This window comes from Mobula birostris, chromosome 4 (assembly GCF_030028105.1).
Source record: "Mobula birostris isolate sMobBir1 chromosome 4, sMobBir1.hap1, whole genome shotgun sequence".
Taxonomy (NCBI): Eukaryota; Metazoa; Chordata; class Chondrichthyes; order Myliobatiformes; family Myliobatidae; genus Mobula; species Mobula birostris.
The window spans coordinates 181,443,853-181,459,047 of record NC_092373.1 but is presented as its reverse complement, the minus strand read 5'-3'; the positions used below and the strand labels follow the sequence as shown (position 1 = coordinate 181,459,047).

The 15,195-nt window shown below is 41.1% G+C and overlaps 1 protein-coding gene across 1 annotated transcript in view; it reads right to left on the bottom strand.

The window, feature by feature from the left end:
- The window catches only part of rnf212 (ring finger protein 212), a 144,215-nt gene that overhangs the window by 108,297 nt on the left and 20,723 nt on the right, over positions 1 to 15,195 (bottom strand). Inside the window, exons 4-7 of the mRNA XM_072254792.1 lie at positions 12,193 to 12,267; positions 9,773 to 9,829; positions 3,843 to 3,901; positions 2,816 to 2,872 (exon numbers count right to left, since the gene is read on the bottom strand). Of these exons, the coding sequence (XP_072110893.1) occupies positions 2,816 to 2,872; positions 3,843 to 3,901; positions 9,773 to 9,829; positions 12,193 to 12,267 (248 nt within the window). The remainder of the gene's footprint in view (positions 1 to 2,815; positions 2,873 to 3,842; positions 3,902 to 9,772; positions 9,830 to 12,192; positions 12,268 to 15,195) is intronic.

Sequence of the window (15,195 nt, the reverse complement as noted above, 5' to 3'; positions counted from 1 at the left end):
CAACTTCCATACCAGGTTGTGATGCACCCTAGAAGAATGCTTTCTATGGTGCATCTATAAAAATTAGTGAGGATTTTAGGGGACAGGCCAAATTTCTTTAGTTTTTTCAGGAAGTAACGGCGCTGGTGGGCCTTCTTGGCAGTGAACTCTGCTTGGTTAGACCAAGTCAGGTCATTTGTGATACTGACCCCAAAGAACTTAAAGCTTTTGACCTGTTCCACTTGCGCACTACTGATGTAAACAGGGTCGTGCGGTCCACTACTCCTTCTGAAGTCAACAACCAATTCCTTCGTCTTGCTGACGTTGAGGGATAGGTTATTGTCTTCGCACCATGCCACCAGGTTCTTAATTTCCTCTCTGTACTCAAACTCATCATAACCTGAGATACAGCCTACAATTGTTGTGTCATCAGCAAACTTATATATTGAGTTCGATGGAAACTTGGCTACACAATCATGGGTGTACAGTGAGTACAGCAGGGGGCTGAGTACACAGCCTTGTGGGGAACCGGTGCTCAGAGTGATTGTAGAGGAGAGCTTGTCCCCTATTTTTACAGCCTGGCTCCTGTCTGTAAGGAAGTTGAAGATCCAGCTGCAGATCTGAGTGCTAAGGCCCAGGTTCCGGAGCTTAGGAATCAGTTTATTTGGAATGATGGTATTAAAGGCAGAGCTGTCGTCCATGAAAAGGAGCCTTATGTATGCATCTTTATTCTCCAGGTGTTCTAAGGAGGAATGTAGGGCCAGAGAGGTGGCATCTGCCGTTGACCTGTTGCTCCGGTAGGCGAATTACAAAGCGTCAAGGCTGTGGTTGATGTGTGCCATAACCAATCTCTCGAAGCACGTCATAGCAATTGATGTCAGAGCCACAGGTCGATAGTCATTTAGGCATGCCACCTTGCTCTTTTTCGGCACTGGGATTATCATTGCCTTCTTAAAACACGAGGGGATCTTAGATTGAAGCAAGGAGCAGCTGAAGATGTCAGCAAACACTTCAGCTAGCTCGCTTGCACAGACCCGGAGAACCCCTCCTGGGACGCCATCTGGGCCCGTCGCCTTCCTTGGATTTATCTTCAGGAAGGCCCTTCTAATGTCCTCCTCGGTGACGATGAATCTCGATGCCACCAGGTCCGGTTCATCCGGAGGGAGTGGGACGCTCCTCTTCTGTTCGAATCTTGCGTAGAATACGTTAAGTTCATCAGGAAGACACAGTTATTGATATTCCCAGCCTTTTCTTTGCGCCCAGTGATCTCATTTAAACGCTGCCATAGGCTACTGGCATCCCTCTGGCTAGCCTGGGCTTCCAACTTGGCTCGATATTGCCTCTTGGCTCCCTTAATGGCTTTCCGGAGTTCACGCCTGGGTTCCGTGTAGCGACTGGTATCCCCGGACCTAAAAGCCGCAGCTCTAGCCTTTAAAAGGGACTTGACCTCATAGTTCATCCAAGGTTTCCGGTTAGGGAATACCCGGATCGTCTTGCGAGACACACAGTCCTCCGTGCATTTCCAAATAAAGTCTGTGACAGCTGAGGCGTACTCATCGAGGTTAGCTGCCGAGTCCTTGAATACTAACCAGTCCACCGATTCAAAGCAGTCACAGAGGACCTCATCCATTCCCTCCATCCAACGCGACACTACTTTTGACACCGTGACCTCCCGCTTCAGTTTCTGTTTGTAAGCCGGGAGGAGCAGTACAGCCTGATGGTCCGATTTTCCGAAGTAAGGTCGTGGGATGGAATGCTAGGCATCCTTGACTGCTGTGTAGCAGTGGTCAAGTATATTCCAGCCTCTAGTGGGGCAGGAGACATGTTGGTATAACTTTGGCAGCGCCTTTCTGAGGTTGGCCTGGTTAAAGTCCCTGGCTGTAATGAGCAAAGCCTCCGGATACCTGGTCTCAAGTTCACTGATGTTGGCATACAGTATGTTCAGAGCACACTCTATGTCCGCCTGGGGGGGAATGTAGACTGCTGTCAGTATGACCGATGTGAATTCCTGTGGCAGATAGTATGGACGACAGGTGTTCCACGTCCGGGCTGCAGGAGCTTGTCAGTGCCAATTTCAGTTGGATTTCACCATATGGTTGTTTTGGCACTACAGCACTCTTTATATACATGAACATATATACAGTCTGTGCATACATGTATGTTGTCAGAGACCAACAGTATGTATTGCATAAACAATCTACCATTTTTGCAGCAGTGGACTACAACTGAGATGTTGCTAATGTTGTTGGATCTAATGGAGGAGCCAGTTACATAAAAGTTCACTGCATCAGACAACTTCACATCTTGTCCTACTCTGAGTTTGGAGATGAAACTGCAATGGTTGACAGATTTATTTGAGAACCTCCTTTGTGAATAGATGTTACAATGATTGGTACTGAAGTTCGGGTAGATGTATTGCTCTCTAAATGGCCTCAATCAATATACTTTTCTTGCAAGACCTCCTTTCCCTCCCCCCACTCTGTTTCCATCTGAACGGCTTTGTCCTCGCTATTCTCCCAAAAAGAAATGCTCTGTAGCTGCATCCGTGTCTGGGGACATCAGTTTCAGCAATGGTCTTTAAATCAGAAAACATACTTCTACCAGTTACTATGGACACTCGAAAAATTGTGAAGATCAGAAGTGTGTAAAATTATAGCAACAGTTAGAAGAAATCAAACAGCAAGAATTCTGTAATTAAAGCAGCAGTTTCCTTCTTGCTGCTTAATGTGTTCAAGTAGCATGTTGAGTGTGACCCCTAAATTTCTACTGACATCACATTTTAGCAGCACTTTATAAATGGATCTACCATTCATTCTTTCGATCTACGATACTTTACCTTTGTTGAAATGTATTTTCTAGTTTTGTTATGTAGTTCTTATTTTCTGCAAGTTCACTGAAAGATAAATATACAATCCATTATGAAATCAAGTTTTATCATTTTATCGCATTTTGTAACAGATGAGGGGTGATTGATAAGTTTGTGGCCTAAGATAGAAGGAGACGAGTTATTAACTTCAAACTTTCTGCATAATCACTCAAAGAGCTGAACTTCACATGCATGTAACGAGTGCTGTATAACTCAATTCCTTCTACCTTAGGCCACAAACTTACCAATCACCCCTGCTGTGGACCACTTTCTGGAGGTCCAAGACGCCGACTTCTACAAAGAAGGGATCCGTATGCTCCACGACCACTGGACTAAGTGTGTAAATGTAAGAGGGCATTATGTTGAAAAATAAATGTGCTAGGTTTTCTAAAATTGACTCCTTCTACCTTGGGCCACGAACCTATCAATTACCCCTCGTATGAGGCTGTTATTTTCTCCAGTGCCACAATGTTAAATAACACCTTTCCAACAAGAAAATATTTCATAAATTCAACCAAAATAATTGAAATTCTGCTGTGGTTGTTTCAGATCTCCATAAATAACTAATTAATGATAAATATCAACTTCTCAGTGTCTCAGTGTTAGATTTTCAGTGTGATGAAAGCTCCAGGTAGGGTTATCAATTAATACCTACACAATTATCTTAACTAATTACTTTCAAAGGATTTATTAGATGCACTGACAAAAATGAATGTAGGCTTTTTTATTTTAAAAAGGTATAATTGTGTACCAGACCAGAAACTAAATATAGGTAGATAGCACCAAGTGACTCACAGTGCATTGGTGACTAAGATTGCAGTGTGTGTAGAGAAGAAAAGCAAACCTGGAGGAAAATTACCTTCAGCTTTAGGAAATACAATAAACGATAATGTCATGATAACTGATGAAGGTAATACATATGATAAACCAGAACCCAAAGTTTTAACGTAGTCTTAACCTGACTTAAACATGGCATTTCAGATGAAGAAATATTTACCATTGTAATTGTTCTTTCTTCTGTGTAATATGCTCTGCGTAGGCCTTCAATTTTGCATGCTGATTGTACAAGAAATATATAGACACATTGTTGGTAAACTTCCACGACCGGTAACAATTTAAATCATTATTTCTATCTTCCCAATAATAAGATTGCACAAATGCGATTCACCAGAAAAATCTTATGCCTTTTAACTTATACCATTTTGTGTCCTATTAGTTCATTACTTACTCAAACTTGCCTTGTCATTGCACTTAATGCAGCAAGGAAATATGGTCCCAAGAATGAGTCAAGTTCAAATTCAAGTTCATTGTCATTCAACCATACACATGTATACTGTCAAGTAAGACAACGTTCTTCTGAACCAAGGTGCACAATGTACATATAACTCACACACAACACATAATGTTACAACAAACACATAATAAGGTGCAAGTTAAAAAGTGAACTGCATAATGCTACTAATGCTTCATATGTGATGAGACCAGGCTGGTACCAGAGTGTTTCAGTAGTCTTACAGCCTGTGGATAGAAGCTGTTTTTCATGCTAACAGTACTTGTCCTAAAGCTATGGTATCTTCTGCCTGATAGGAGGTCAAACTTATGGTTGGATGGATAGAAGTGATTACTGGCAATTAAAGGCCCTGCGTATGTAGTTCTCCTGAAAAAACAACTCTAATGAGTAGAAGAGAGACCCCAATGATCCTGTCAGTAGTCCTTGCATACCTTTGTAGGGACTTGCAGTCAGATGCCTTGCAATTCCTATATCATACGGTAAAGCAGCTGGTCAGGACACTCTCGATACTGCTCCTGTAAAAATTGGTTAAAATGGGCGAGGTAATCCTTGCTCACCTCATTCTCCTCAGGAAGTGGAGATGCTGCTATGCTTTCTTGACCAAAGAGGTGTCGTTGAGGGACCAAGTAGAATTGTTCATCACGTGCACTCCCAGAAACTTGGTGCTCCCAACTCTTTCCACGGGGAGCCACATATGTGCAGTGAGAAGTAGTCAGCTTGCACCTTTCTAAACTGCACAATTATCTTCTTGGTCTTATCCATGTTGAGACTTAAGTTGTTATGCTCCCACCATTCTACCAGCTGTATGCGGTCTCATTATCGTTGTTGATATGGCCACTACAGTTGATTCACCAGCGAACTTGATAATTTTGTTTGAACTGGATCTAACAATGCAGTCATGCATCAGCACATAAACAGCAAAAGACTGAGGACTGAGCACTGGGGAGTGCCGGTTCTCAGCGTGATGGAGCTAGAGATGTTTCTGCCAACACAGACTCGACGGTGGCTAGGATCCAGTTACAGAGAGAGGTGTTGAGACCCAATAAAGACAGTTTACCCATCAGCTTCTGAGAGATGATCATATTGATATCGAGCTGAAGTCAATAAACAGCATCCTGGCATTTGAGGCACCATTTTCCAGGTGGGACAAGACAGAGTTTCTTGCTTGATGCTGGGCAAAATTCCTAGGAATCTTGCCAGTTAAGCAATATTGCTCTCCCATTGTTCTTGTTGCCCAAATCCATGTGTCAACTGACATCCTCTCACATAATCTCAAACTCAATCAACCAGCACCATTGTGGTTAAAACCTACTCTAAGTCCCATTTCTCCAGTATAGTGTAAGGCAGTGAAGACATGCCTGCTGTATGACAAAACGATTAGCTGTATTTGTCACATGTGCATCGAAACATACAGTGAAATGTGTTGCTTGCATGAAATCAAATCAGTGAGGATTGTGCTGGGGCAGCCTGTATGTATCGCCATGTTTCCAGCAGAAACATAGCATGCACTCAATACACAAAGCTTCTCATAAATAAATACAGAAGGCCAATCTAAAATGGAGCTCAGCATGTAACTAGAAAATACAGTCTATGTTCAGCATTTATAGTCATACTGTTTCCTCCTGCTTTGATTGTTGCATTGTGTAGATACGTATTCACCATTTCCTACTTTATATCATGGTTTGCTTTGGTTTCAGAGTTTAATTATAACTTCTTAAAGCAGCAGCTTTGGGTATTAACCAATGATTACCTTAAAACAGCTGTGATGTTTCTGCTGCTGGACCGTCATCAGCCGGGTCCATCCGTCTTCAGACGTTTCATCCCCTAACCCAGAACATCCTCAGGATGGTGGGACAGCAGAAGGTGATCAGACTTCTACCCCCAACGGTCTGACATCCAACTACTATCGTACCTTCACAGCCAAAGCCAAATGGATGCTCTCTCTGCTTCTTGAGCCATGGTGTTAACGTCTCTCTTCCTGGTTCTCCCTTGTATCCCTAAAGCTACCATCATCTTCCAGCATGACATGGCAGGAAATCCTCCTGCCCCCACTTCGACAGGGAGGTTCCACATCTGTCAACCTTGCCGTCTGCAGTCTGCCACTATGTCTTCGTACCTCGCAAGCTTCCTCTCGTGAGCCTCTTGGCATCGGGTCTCCCATGGTACTGTTACCCCTATCACCACGAGCTTCTTTGCACTCTCTGACAATAGTAGAACGTTTGGTCAAAGTGTGATCTCTACTATTGGTGGGAACACCAGCTTCTTTTAAAGATCGACCTTCATCTCCCAGTCCTTTGCCATGCTCAGGATACCGTCTCTACACTTGTTTGTTGCTGCAGCATGTTCCCCGGTCCTGATGAAGTTGATGAAGTTTGTTTGGCTGTCCTTTTTGTGGTCCTTTTTCCTCTCTGTCTAAAAAATGTGGGCAAGTGCTCTCAAAACCTGGTCGTGTCTCCATCTGTACCGACCCTGGGAAGGGGCAACCTGGCATGAAGAAAGGATATGCTCTAGGTTGGCTGGTTTCTGGCATAGATGGCACGTTGGGTCTTCTGTTATTCCCCAGTTCTGCAGGTTTGTTGGAGTTGGTAATACATCGTACACAGACCTCAGTAAGAACTGGAGTTGGAAAGAAGTATATTTCCACATGTCATCCTATGTCAACACTCTCTGTTCTGTTTCCCACTTTGTCCAGGTCCCTTGACTCCATATCTCCATTGCTCGCACACATCTAGCCTCCTCCTCTTTCTTCCTTATCTCCTGCTGGACCAAGTGCCGTCTGTCCTTAGGGTTGGCCTCCCTCCACCTGATTGTTGACTCACATCCTAGGCCTTGTCTGCCCATACACACTATTCCAACAACGTCTCTGTGGCGAAATCGGGACTCTGCTTCTTCTACCGCCTCTGCCATCTTCCATTTGCTCTCTGTCTGTATCTTGACTCCTGCTTCACTGACCTTGTCGTCCTTGGAGTCTTTGAGGGTCATGATGAGGTGTGCATTCCCTGCCTTAACCATATAACCATATAACAATTAGCAGCACAGAAACAGGCCATCTTGGCCCTTCTAGTTGGTGCCGAACTCTTACTCTCACACAGTCCCACCAACCTGCATTCAGCCCATAACCCTCCATTCCTTTCCTGTCCATATAGCTATCCAATTTAACTTTAAATGACAACATCGAACCTGCCTCAACCACTTCTGCTGGAAGCTCGTTCCACACAGCTACTACTCTGAGTAAAGAAGTTCCCCCTCATGTTACCCCTAAACTTTTGCCCTTTAACTCTCAACTCATGTCCTCTTGTTCAAACCTCTCTCACTCTCACTATCCACATCAACTCTATCTATCCCCCTCACAATTTTAAATACCTCTATCAATTCCCCCCTCAACCTTCTACGCTCCAAAGAATAAAGACCCAACTTGTTCAACCTTTCTCTGTAACTTAGGTGCTGAAAACCAGGTAACATTCTAGCAAATCTTCTCTGTACTCTACTCTGTTGACATCTTTCCTATAATTCAGTGACCAGAACTGTACACAGTACTCCAAATTTGGCCTTACCAATGCCTTGTACAATTTCAACATTACATCCCAACTCCTGTATTCAATGCTCTGATTTATGAAGGCCAGGATACCAAAAGCTTTCTTCACCGCCCTATCCACATGAGATTCCACCTTCAGGGAACTATGCACCATTATTCCTAGATCCCTCTGCTCTACTGCATTCTTCAATGCCCTACCATTTACCATGTATGTCCTATTTTGACTAGTCCTACCAAAATGTAGCACCTCACATTTACCAGCATTAAATTCCATCTGCCATCTTTCAGCCCACTCTTCTAACTGGCCTAAATCTCTTGGCAAGCTTTGAAAATCTACTTCATTATCCACAACTCCACCTATCTTAGTATCATCTGCATACTTACTAATCCAATTTACCACCCCATCATCCAGATCATTAATGTATATGACAAACAACATTGGACCCAGTACAGATCCTTGAGGCACACCACTAGTCACCAGCCTCCAGTCTGACACACAGTTATCCACCACTACTCTCTGGCGTCTCCCATCCAGCCACTGCTGAATCCATTTTACTACTTCAATATTAATACCTAACTAACCTTCTGTGTGGAACCTTGTCAAAGGCCTTACTGAAGTCCATATAGACTGAAGTCTTAAATTCCTCTACAACTGAGGAGAGGGGCAACCGGAGCTTGGCTGACTTGCTGTATAGCCCTGTTGAAGAGAAGTACTGTGGTACTCCTAACCACCTTCTCAGATACCGGTTTATCTTCCTCTCCATGCCCTCGATCATTGACAGGGCGATGTCATACAGCATCATTGGCTGCATTAGTCAGAGTAGGAGCCCATGTTGGAAGATCCATGCCTTAAACTTTCCTGGTAAACCTGATTTGTCGATCTTTACCAGCCTTTCTGTTGTTTGTTGCTCCAGGTGTCTGCTGTTGTTGACATCCTTCAGGCTGTCATCATACCTTTTCCCTAGGCACTTGATGGGGTTTCCTATGATAGACGGGATTTCTTCATCCTGTATCTTCAAGGTGAACTTCTGGGTAAGTTGGCCTTTCTTTATCACCAAACACCTTGATTTGGCAGGTTTAAATGTCATTCGTGCCCATGTGGCTGTCTTGTCCATTGCCTGGAGTACCCATCTGGCCTAGATACGTGCTGTAGTTGTAATTGTAAGGTCATCCATAAATCCTCTGCTTGGCGGCTGTCTGATATTAGTGTTTGTCTTTGGCCCTCTGGTCTCTCTTTTCCCAGCCTCTATAAGTAGATTCATGGCCATGACGAAGAGGACTACTGATATAGTGCAGCCACAGTAGTGTAATGAAAAAGAAGAGTTCCTTAATGACTTTGAGGGCAATAATCAAGATTATCGCCATTTGATTAATATGTAAGTTGTCAACATACAAATATCAAGAATCCTAGCAATCTGTGGAACTGCTTACAGAAAGTGTGCTCCTTGAAAAATCTCATGAGATGGATAACTTCATAGCCTTAACTCCTACTACGGAAGAAACTGGAACCACAGATACAAGCAGTGGGGACAATTTGAAGCAGCTCTGTCTTTGAGTAAGAGGCAAGTCTGGTGCCAGCATTACAGTTCTCTAATTGATATTGTGCCATCGGAATAAGCACCTTGAGCAAAATACTGTGTGGTCACTGCGGCCTCCTAACCCCACCCTCCCCCAACCATTCCCACAAGGAAAGAACAATTTTTGTGAGATACAGTCAGTTTCTTAGCAGTTGCATAAAAGTTCTGAATTCATGAGACTTGCATGTGTGGCCCAACAGATACTAATACATGATATCTGAAAATTACAGCTAAAATAGAAAAACTAATTTAATCAGTAGCTCTGTAACCAGAGATATGGTTTTGATATTAGGGGTATCTATGTAAATATATCAAATAGTCATATATTCCAACCCTCTTCCAAAACATTACTTATGCATGGTTATCAGTAAATATTCTTCAATAAATATGCCACACTACATGGAAGAAAAGTTGCTCTGTGGATATGGTCATGAAATAAATTCCGGTAGGTTTTAATTGAATATCGTGCAGATGCATTTTAGTGGCAATGGTTTCAGAGTCCTTCAGCTAGCAGAAAACATTACCTCCTCTATTTCTTTTGCATACAAATGTCTTCTGTGTTTTTCCTGAAAGTCCATAATCTAGGGTAGTGCAATTAGAATCACAATTATTACTGTGCTTTCAGAACTAATAAAAATAGTATATTCCATAATAACATGAGATACTACAGTATATATAATTTTTAGATATTAGTATTATAGCTCAGTTAGATGATTTGCTACACAAACTCAAATTTCGGCAACATTGCAATCCTTAAGAGTACTCAACTAGTCAGAATAAGCTGTTGAAAGAGGCATACCATGAAATGCCTGTGTATATGCCCTAAATTAAGCTTATATTGGGAAGGTATTCACAAAACATTAGTTAAGGTATTTAAGGCTCAGATATCTCTGAACTTTGAGACTCTCTACTTGGGGCATGTATTGTTTTTGGAACAGAAGAAAGATATAAAGCTGCTGCAGGCCCTTTTAGCAGCAAGTAAGAAATCAATCACCAGAAAGTGGTTAAATCCAAGATCATCTACATTAGAAGATTGGCATGAAATCATTTTGGAAATATTTAAAATGGAAAAGATGACCTACTCTCTGAGGATTCAAAAGGAAAAATTTTATCAAATTTGGAATAAATGGATTGAATTTATAACCCCAGAGCGAGCAGACTTTAGATGACTCTCCTAATGGTTTATACTGTTTGTCTCACCAACATAGTAATACTGTTAACGTAAGCACCCTTGGCTTGAATGTTTACTGTTCTTTTTTTTTTGGAAAATGTAGAATTAACTCAAGTAAAAAGATCTGGGGAAATTTTGGACTAGAGAGAAATGGACCAGAAGAGATACATGGAAATTAGTATTCAACCACTATTATTAATATTTTTATCACAACTATTATCATTATTTAGTTTAATAGAGTGGAATTACAATTGCACATAAACATCTGAGTGCCTAATTATTTTCTATATTATCTCAATGTGCACTTGTGAATGTACAAATTAATACAGATTTACTCACATAAAAAATGGAAAAGTTTAGATATGTAAAAAATGTTGGTGCATTACTTGTGAATACCTTATACAAATAAAAAATTAAATTAAAAAAAGGAAATGCCTGTGTATGCAGCTGATGGTGGGTTTTCAGAGATATATGTAAGAGTACATAAAGTCCTGTCACACATGAGCAGTGTTAATACTTGTAACATTGCTTGCATGTAATTGCTTATGATATTGTTTGCAGCTTACTACATCAAAATTCAAAATGGGATGACAAGATATACTGGAAAATTCATACTTATCAACTGTTACTGTAAGTACTTGTGATCACTTTTTTTAAAAAAAAGGATGATTCAGCTTTAGAAAGCACAATGCACTTTAGTCTCTGATTGTTAGATGCCACAGAAAATTAATAGATCGTACTGATAGCTAGCCAGGTATGGTAATGATCTGAGCTCAGGTATACCTCAGCTTTATAACAACCACAGCTGCTGCAGCTAAAGCAAAAATCATCATTCCAAATGGTGATAAGCAGTTTGTTTTCTATAACTTTGATTAACGTTAGTAGAAGTTCAAAGGCGCCAGAACATGGCAACTTGTTACAAGCCACTCTCTGCCGATCAACTCATTATTTCTATCATAATCGCTCTACTCTTTTAAATCTAAATTCTGACTCTGATAGTTTTGCACCTCATTGACTGCCTCTACTGCACTTTCTCTGTAACTGAGCTCCGCACTCTTGTTATTGTTTTCCCTTATACTACCTCCATTCACTGTTGTAGTGAAATAACTTGTATGAAAGATTCCTTAAGGTTGTAATAGTTGGGGGTGGTGGTAGGGATAAGCTCCCACTACTTATTATATGCTCAGAATGTCATGCGCTTCAAACAGTCTCAACTATGTCCCTTCTAGCCTTCTCAAGTGGCTTAGCTACTAAACCCGGTAGAACCTTTTCTATTGAGAGCAGACAAGGCAAAGGCAGGTTACTGATGCCTTAAAACCAGTCTCCTCAGGCAGATGGGGCTCATCAACTGTGGTTGGCTGCTCATCTAAAAGGAAAATTCTGATCTCAAACCTCAGCTGCCTTGTGGCTATACCCACTCATATAAAAGGCTTCGGAAGTAAACCCCAAGAAAAAAATCCAGATCTGGAGTTCCTAAGGCAGGCCTACGTTGAACACAACACTGACTGGCAACTTCCGTGACGTTGTTGGTGCCAAACTGTATCAGTCCCAGCTGCGTAGAGAAGGGAAGCCCACCGCACAGACAACAGTTCGCTCTCCATATCATACTGCCCTGGCTTGTACATCACGTAAACAGCTAGGACACAATATCCATGGTCAAGTCCAACCACTGGAGGGCCTCTTGGATGAATGGCAAAGGTTTTTCATTGTACCTCAGTACAGGTGACAATATAACAAACCAATTTATCAATTTATTATTTATTTATTATTTACCTGTACAAACATCTTTAGATATCTTTCACAAACTTTATCTGGCTGTGTAAAAAGTGCCTTAAGATCTGGATCCATCTGTAAGAAAATAATTGTAAGTAAGTATATAAAAAAATTAAATGATGTCTTTAAATATTGAAGAAAGGTGGCTAAAGCAATGAATAATGTAGGTCATATGTGCCTTCTAATACAGGCTGATACAATAATAAAACTAATTCATTTTATCTGCCACAGAAAACTTATGCCTCTGTGCAAACTATTTTTGTGTTCTTCTAGCAAGCATCTTTTTCTCCTCTTGCCATGAACAATAGCTCAAACAAATCCTGCCAACCAAATCCAAATATGCATCAGTCCTAATCACCCATCACTCCCATTCCCACCAAACTCCACTGGTGCCTAGTCAAACAAAGTTCAAAATTCAAAATAAAATTTATTATCAGAGTACATACATGTCACCACATACAACCCTCAGGTTCTTTTTCTTGCAGGCATACTATGTAAATCTATAGGACATTAACTATAAACAGAATCAATGAACAACAAACTATGCAAATACAGATATAAATAAATAGTAATAAATATCAAGCATGAAATAACAAGATAAGAAGTCCTTAAAGTGAGACCATCGGTTATGGAAACACCAGAAAAAGAATGAGTGTAGCTACCCCCTTTTGTTCAAGAGCCTGATGGTTGGGGGTGGGGGGGGGGGGTGTTGTAACTGTTCCTGAACCTGGTAGTGCGAGTCCTGAGACATTTGTACATTCTACCTGATGGCAGCAGTGAGAAAAGAGCATGGACTTGGTGGCAAGAATCTTTGATAAAGGATGCTTGTTTCCTACAGGAATGTTTCTCGTAGATGTGCTCATGATATACTGGGCTAAATCCACTACCATTTGTAGGATTTTCTGCTCAGAGGCAATGGTGTTCCCATACCAGGCCTTAATGCAGCCAGACAGCAAGCACACTTTCCATCACACAGCTATTGAAGTTTACCAAGGTTTTTTAAGACATGCCAAATCGTCAGACTCCTGAGGAAGTAGAGGTGATGCCATACTTTCTTCACAATTATATTTATATGATGGGTCCAGAACAGGACTTCTGAGATAGTGACACCCAGGATTTTAAAGATACTGACTCTCTCCACTTCTGATCCTTCGATGATTACTGGTTCATGGACCTCTGGTTTCCCTCTCCTGAAGTCCACAATCAGTTCCTCACACACTCAAAGTACACTCTTCTGGAAAGGAAGGCAGTGTGCCCTAATGAAATCCTGAAGAGAAAAACACAAGCCCTCATGCAACACCCCCAATTCAGGCATTAGTGCTGGATGGACTATGTCACTGACTAAGCAAGAGATCAAGAATGTCCACATCAGCAATACTATGACAAGTACTAATCACTGTTGGATTGACCACAATCTAATCTGCTTTGTTATCTCTGTATAAGGCAATAAATTGATTTGAAATCCTGAATTGGAAATTGCACGCTGGCTTGAGTAACTGTTCTAGCTACTCGAAGGCTTAGATCTAACAGAAAAGCCACAGTATAAAGAACAACTGCAAATGCACAGGAAATCTATCATTTTGCTGATAACTATAATATGCATGAATTTTTCAACACTGTCAAGACCATGTATGACCTAGGCACAATCCACTGAAACTAAGGATAGAAAGGAGCTTTTCAAGGAAAACTGGTCAGGCAGTGTCTGCTAGAAGTAATTTCAAAGAGTTCTTAAACCAAGATACTGTTTTTCACACGTGTCCTCAATTCCATCCTAATGCAAAAACTCACATCATCCTCTCCATCAATCTTGGATGACAAGGTGTTGTAAAGGAAATATGCAAACTGACTAACAACAAGGGAATAGATGGTATTCCATCTAAGGCTAAAATATATCAGAAGAGCTTCAGAAACAAATTTACAGCTTCCTGCCTGAACTGCTTTCTGAATCTTGATCTGGTACCATGAAGCACAAAAGACAAGAAGCTTGGAAGAGAAATTCAGGGAGCAGCATTAACTTCTCTAAATAGCCATGTCTGACTTCACAAAATCCTTCAACTACATCAGTTGTGTGGAACTATAGAATATCCTTCTCAAATTTGGCATTCCTCAGAAATTTAGTTCCATTCTCAATGCAACCTATATCAGACCAAGTATCAATGTAGACTGATGTCAAGTAAAACTATGGCTTTGCTTTAATAACATTTTGAAATCGTTCTCACCACACTTCATCTCCAACAAACTTCTTACTGGAGTGAAGCTAATCTGCAGAACAGAAAGATTGATTTTCAAACTCTGTCACTTTCCCTTCAGAATGAAATTTACTCCAGTCTGTCATCAAACTGACACTTTCAAAGGTGTGCAGTAAGAGACTAATCTCCAACTCATCACCAATCACAGGTCTTCCAATCAAGATCTTTCTGCTGCATAAGACCACCCAAAGACAATAAAGGTCCAGAACCAGACTCAGAAAAACAGAAAATTTTATTATCACATGAGCTGCCTTTCAATGAAGACAAACATCAATGATGAGTTTTACCACAGCCTCCCATGATTTCCATCTTTGCTTTCAGTGTCTACAACCCTGTAACACAATAGGAGTAGGAGTAGGAGTAGGAATAGGTCATCTAACTCCTCAATCGTGTCCTGGCATTCCATGTGATCATGGCTGATCTATGCTGGACTTAACTTTTTTTCTCCGTTTCTCCATTTGATCAAACACTTGATCTTCCAAAAAAAGTTATCTATGTGCACCTTAAATACTTCTAATGATCTGGCTTCCACAACCCTCTGGGGTATTCACCATCCACTAAGAAAAGAAATTTCTACACATTTCCCTTTTAATTGACTGGCCTTTTGTACAGTAACTATGTTTCCTTGTTTGAGACATAAGACCTTTAGCAGAAAAGTTCTGGAAAAATGCTATCAACTTGAATCTTTTACATCTAGTAGGAGGATAGCTGTGTATATTTTTGGAAGAATGTCAGCGTTTTCTTCCAGAAATAT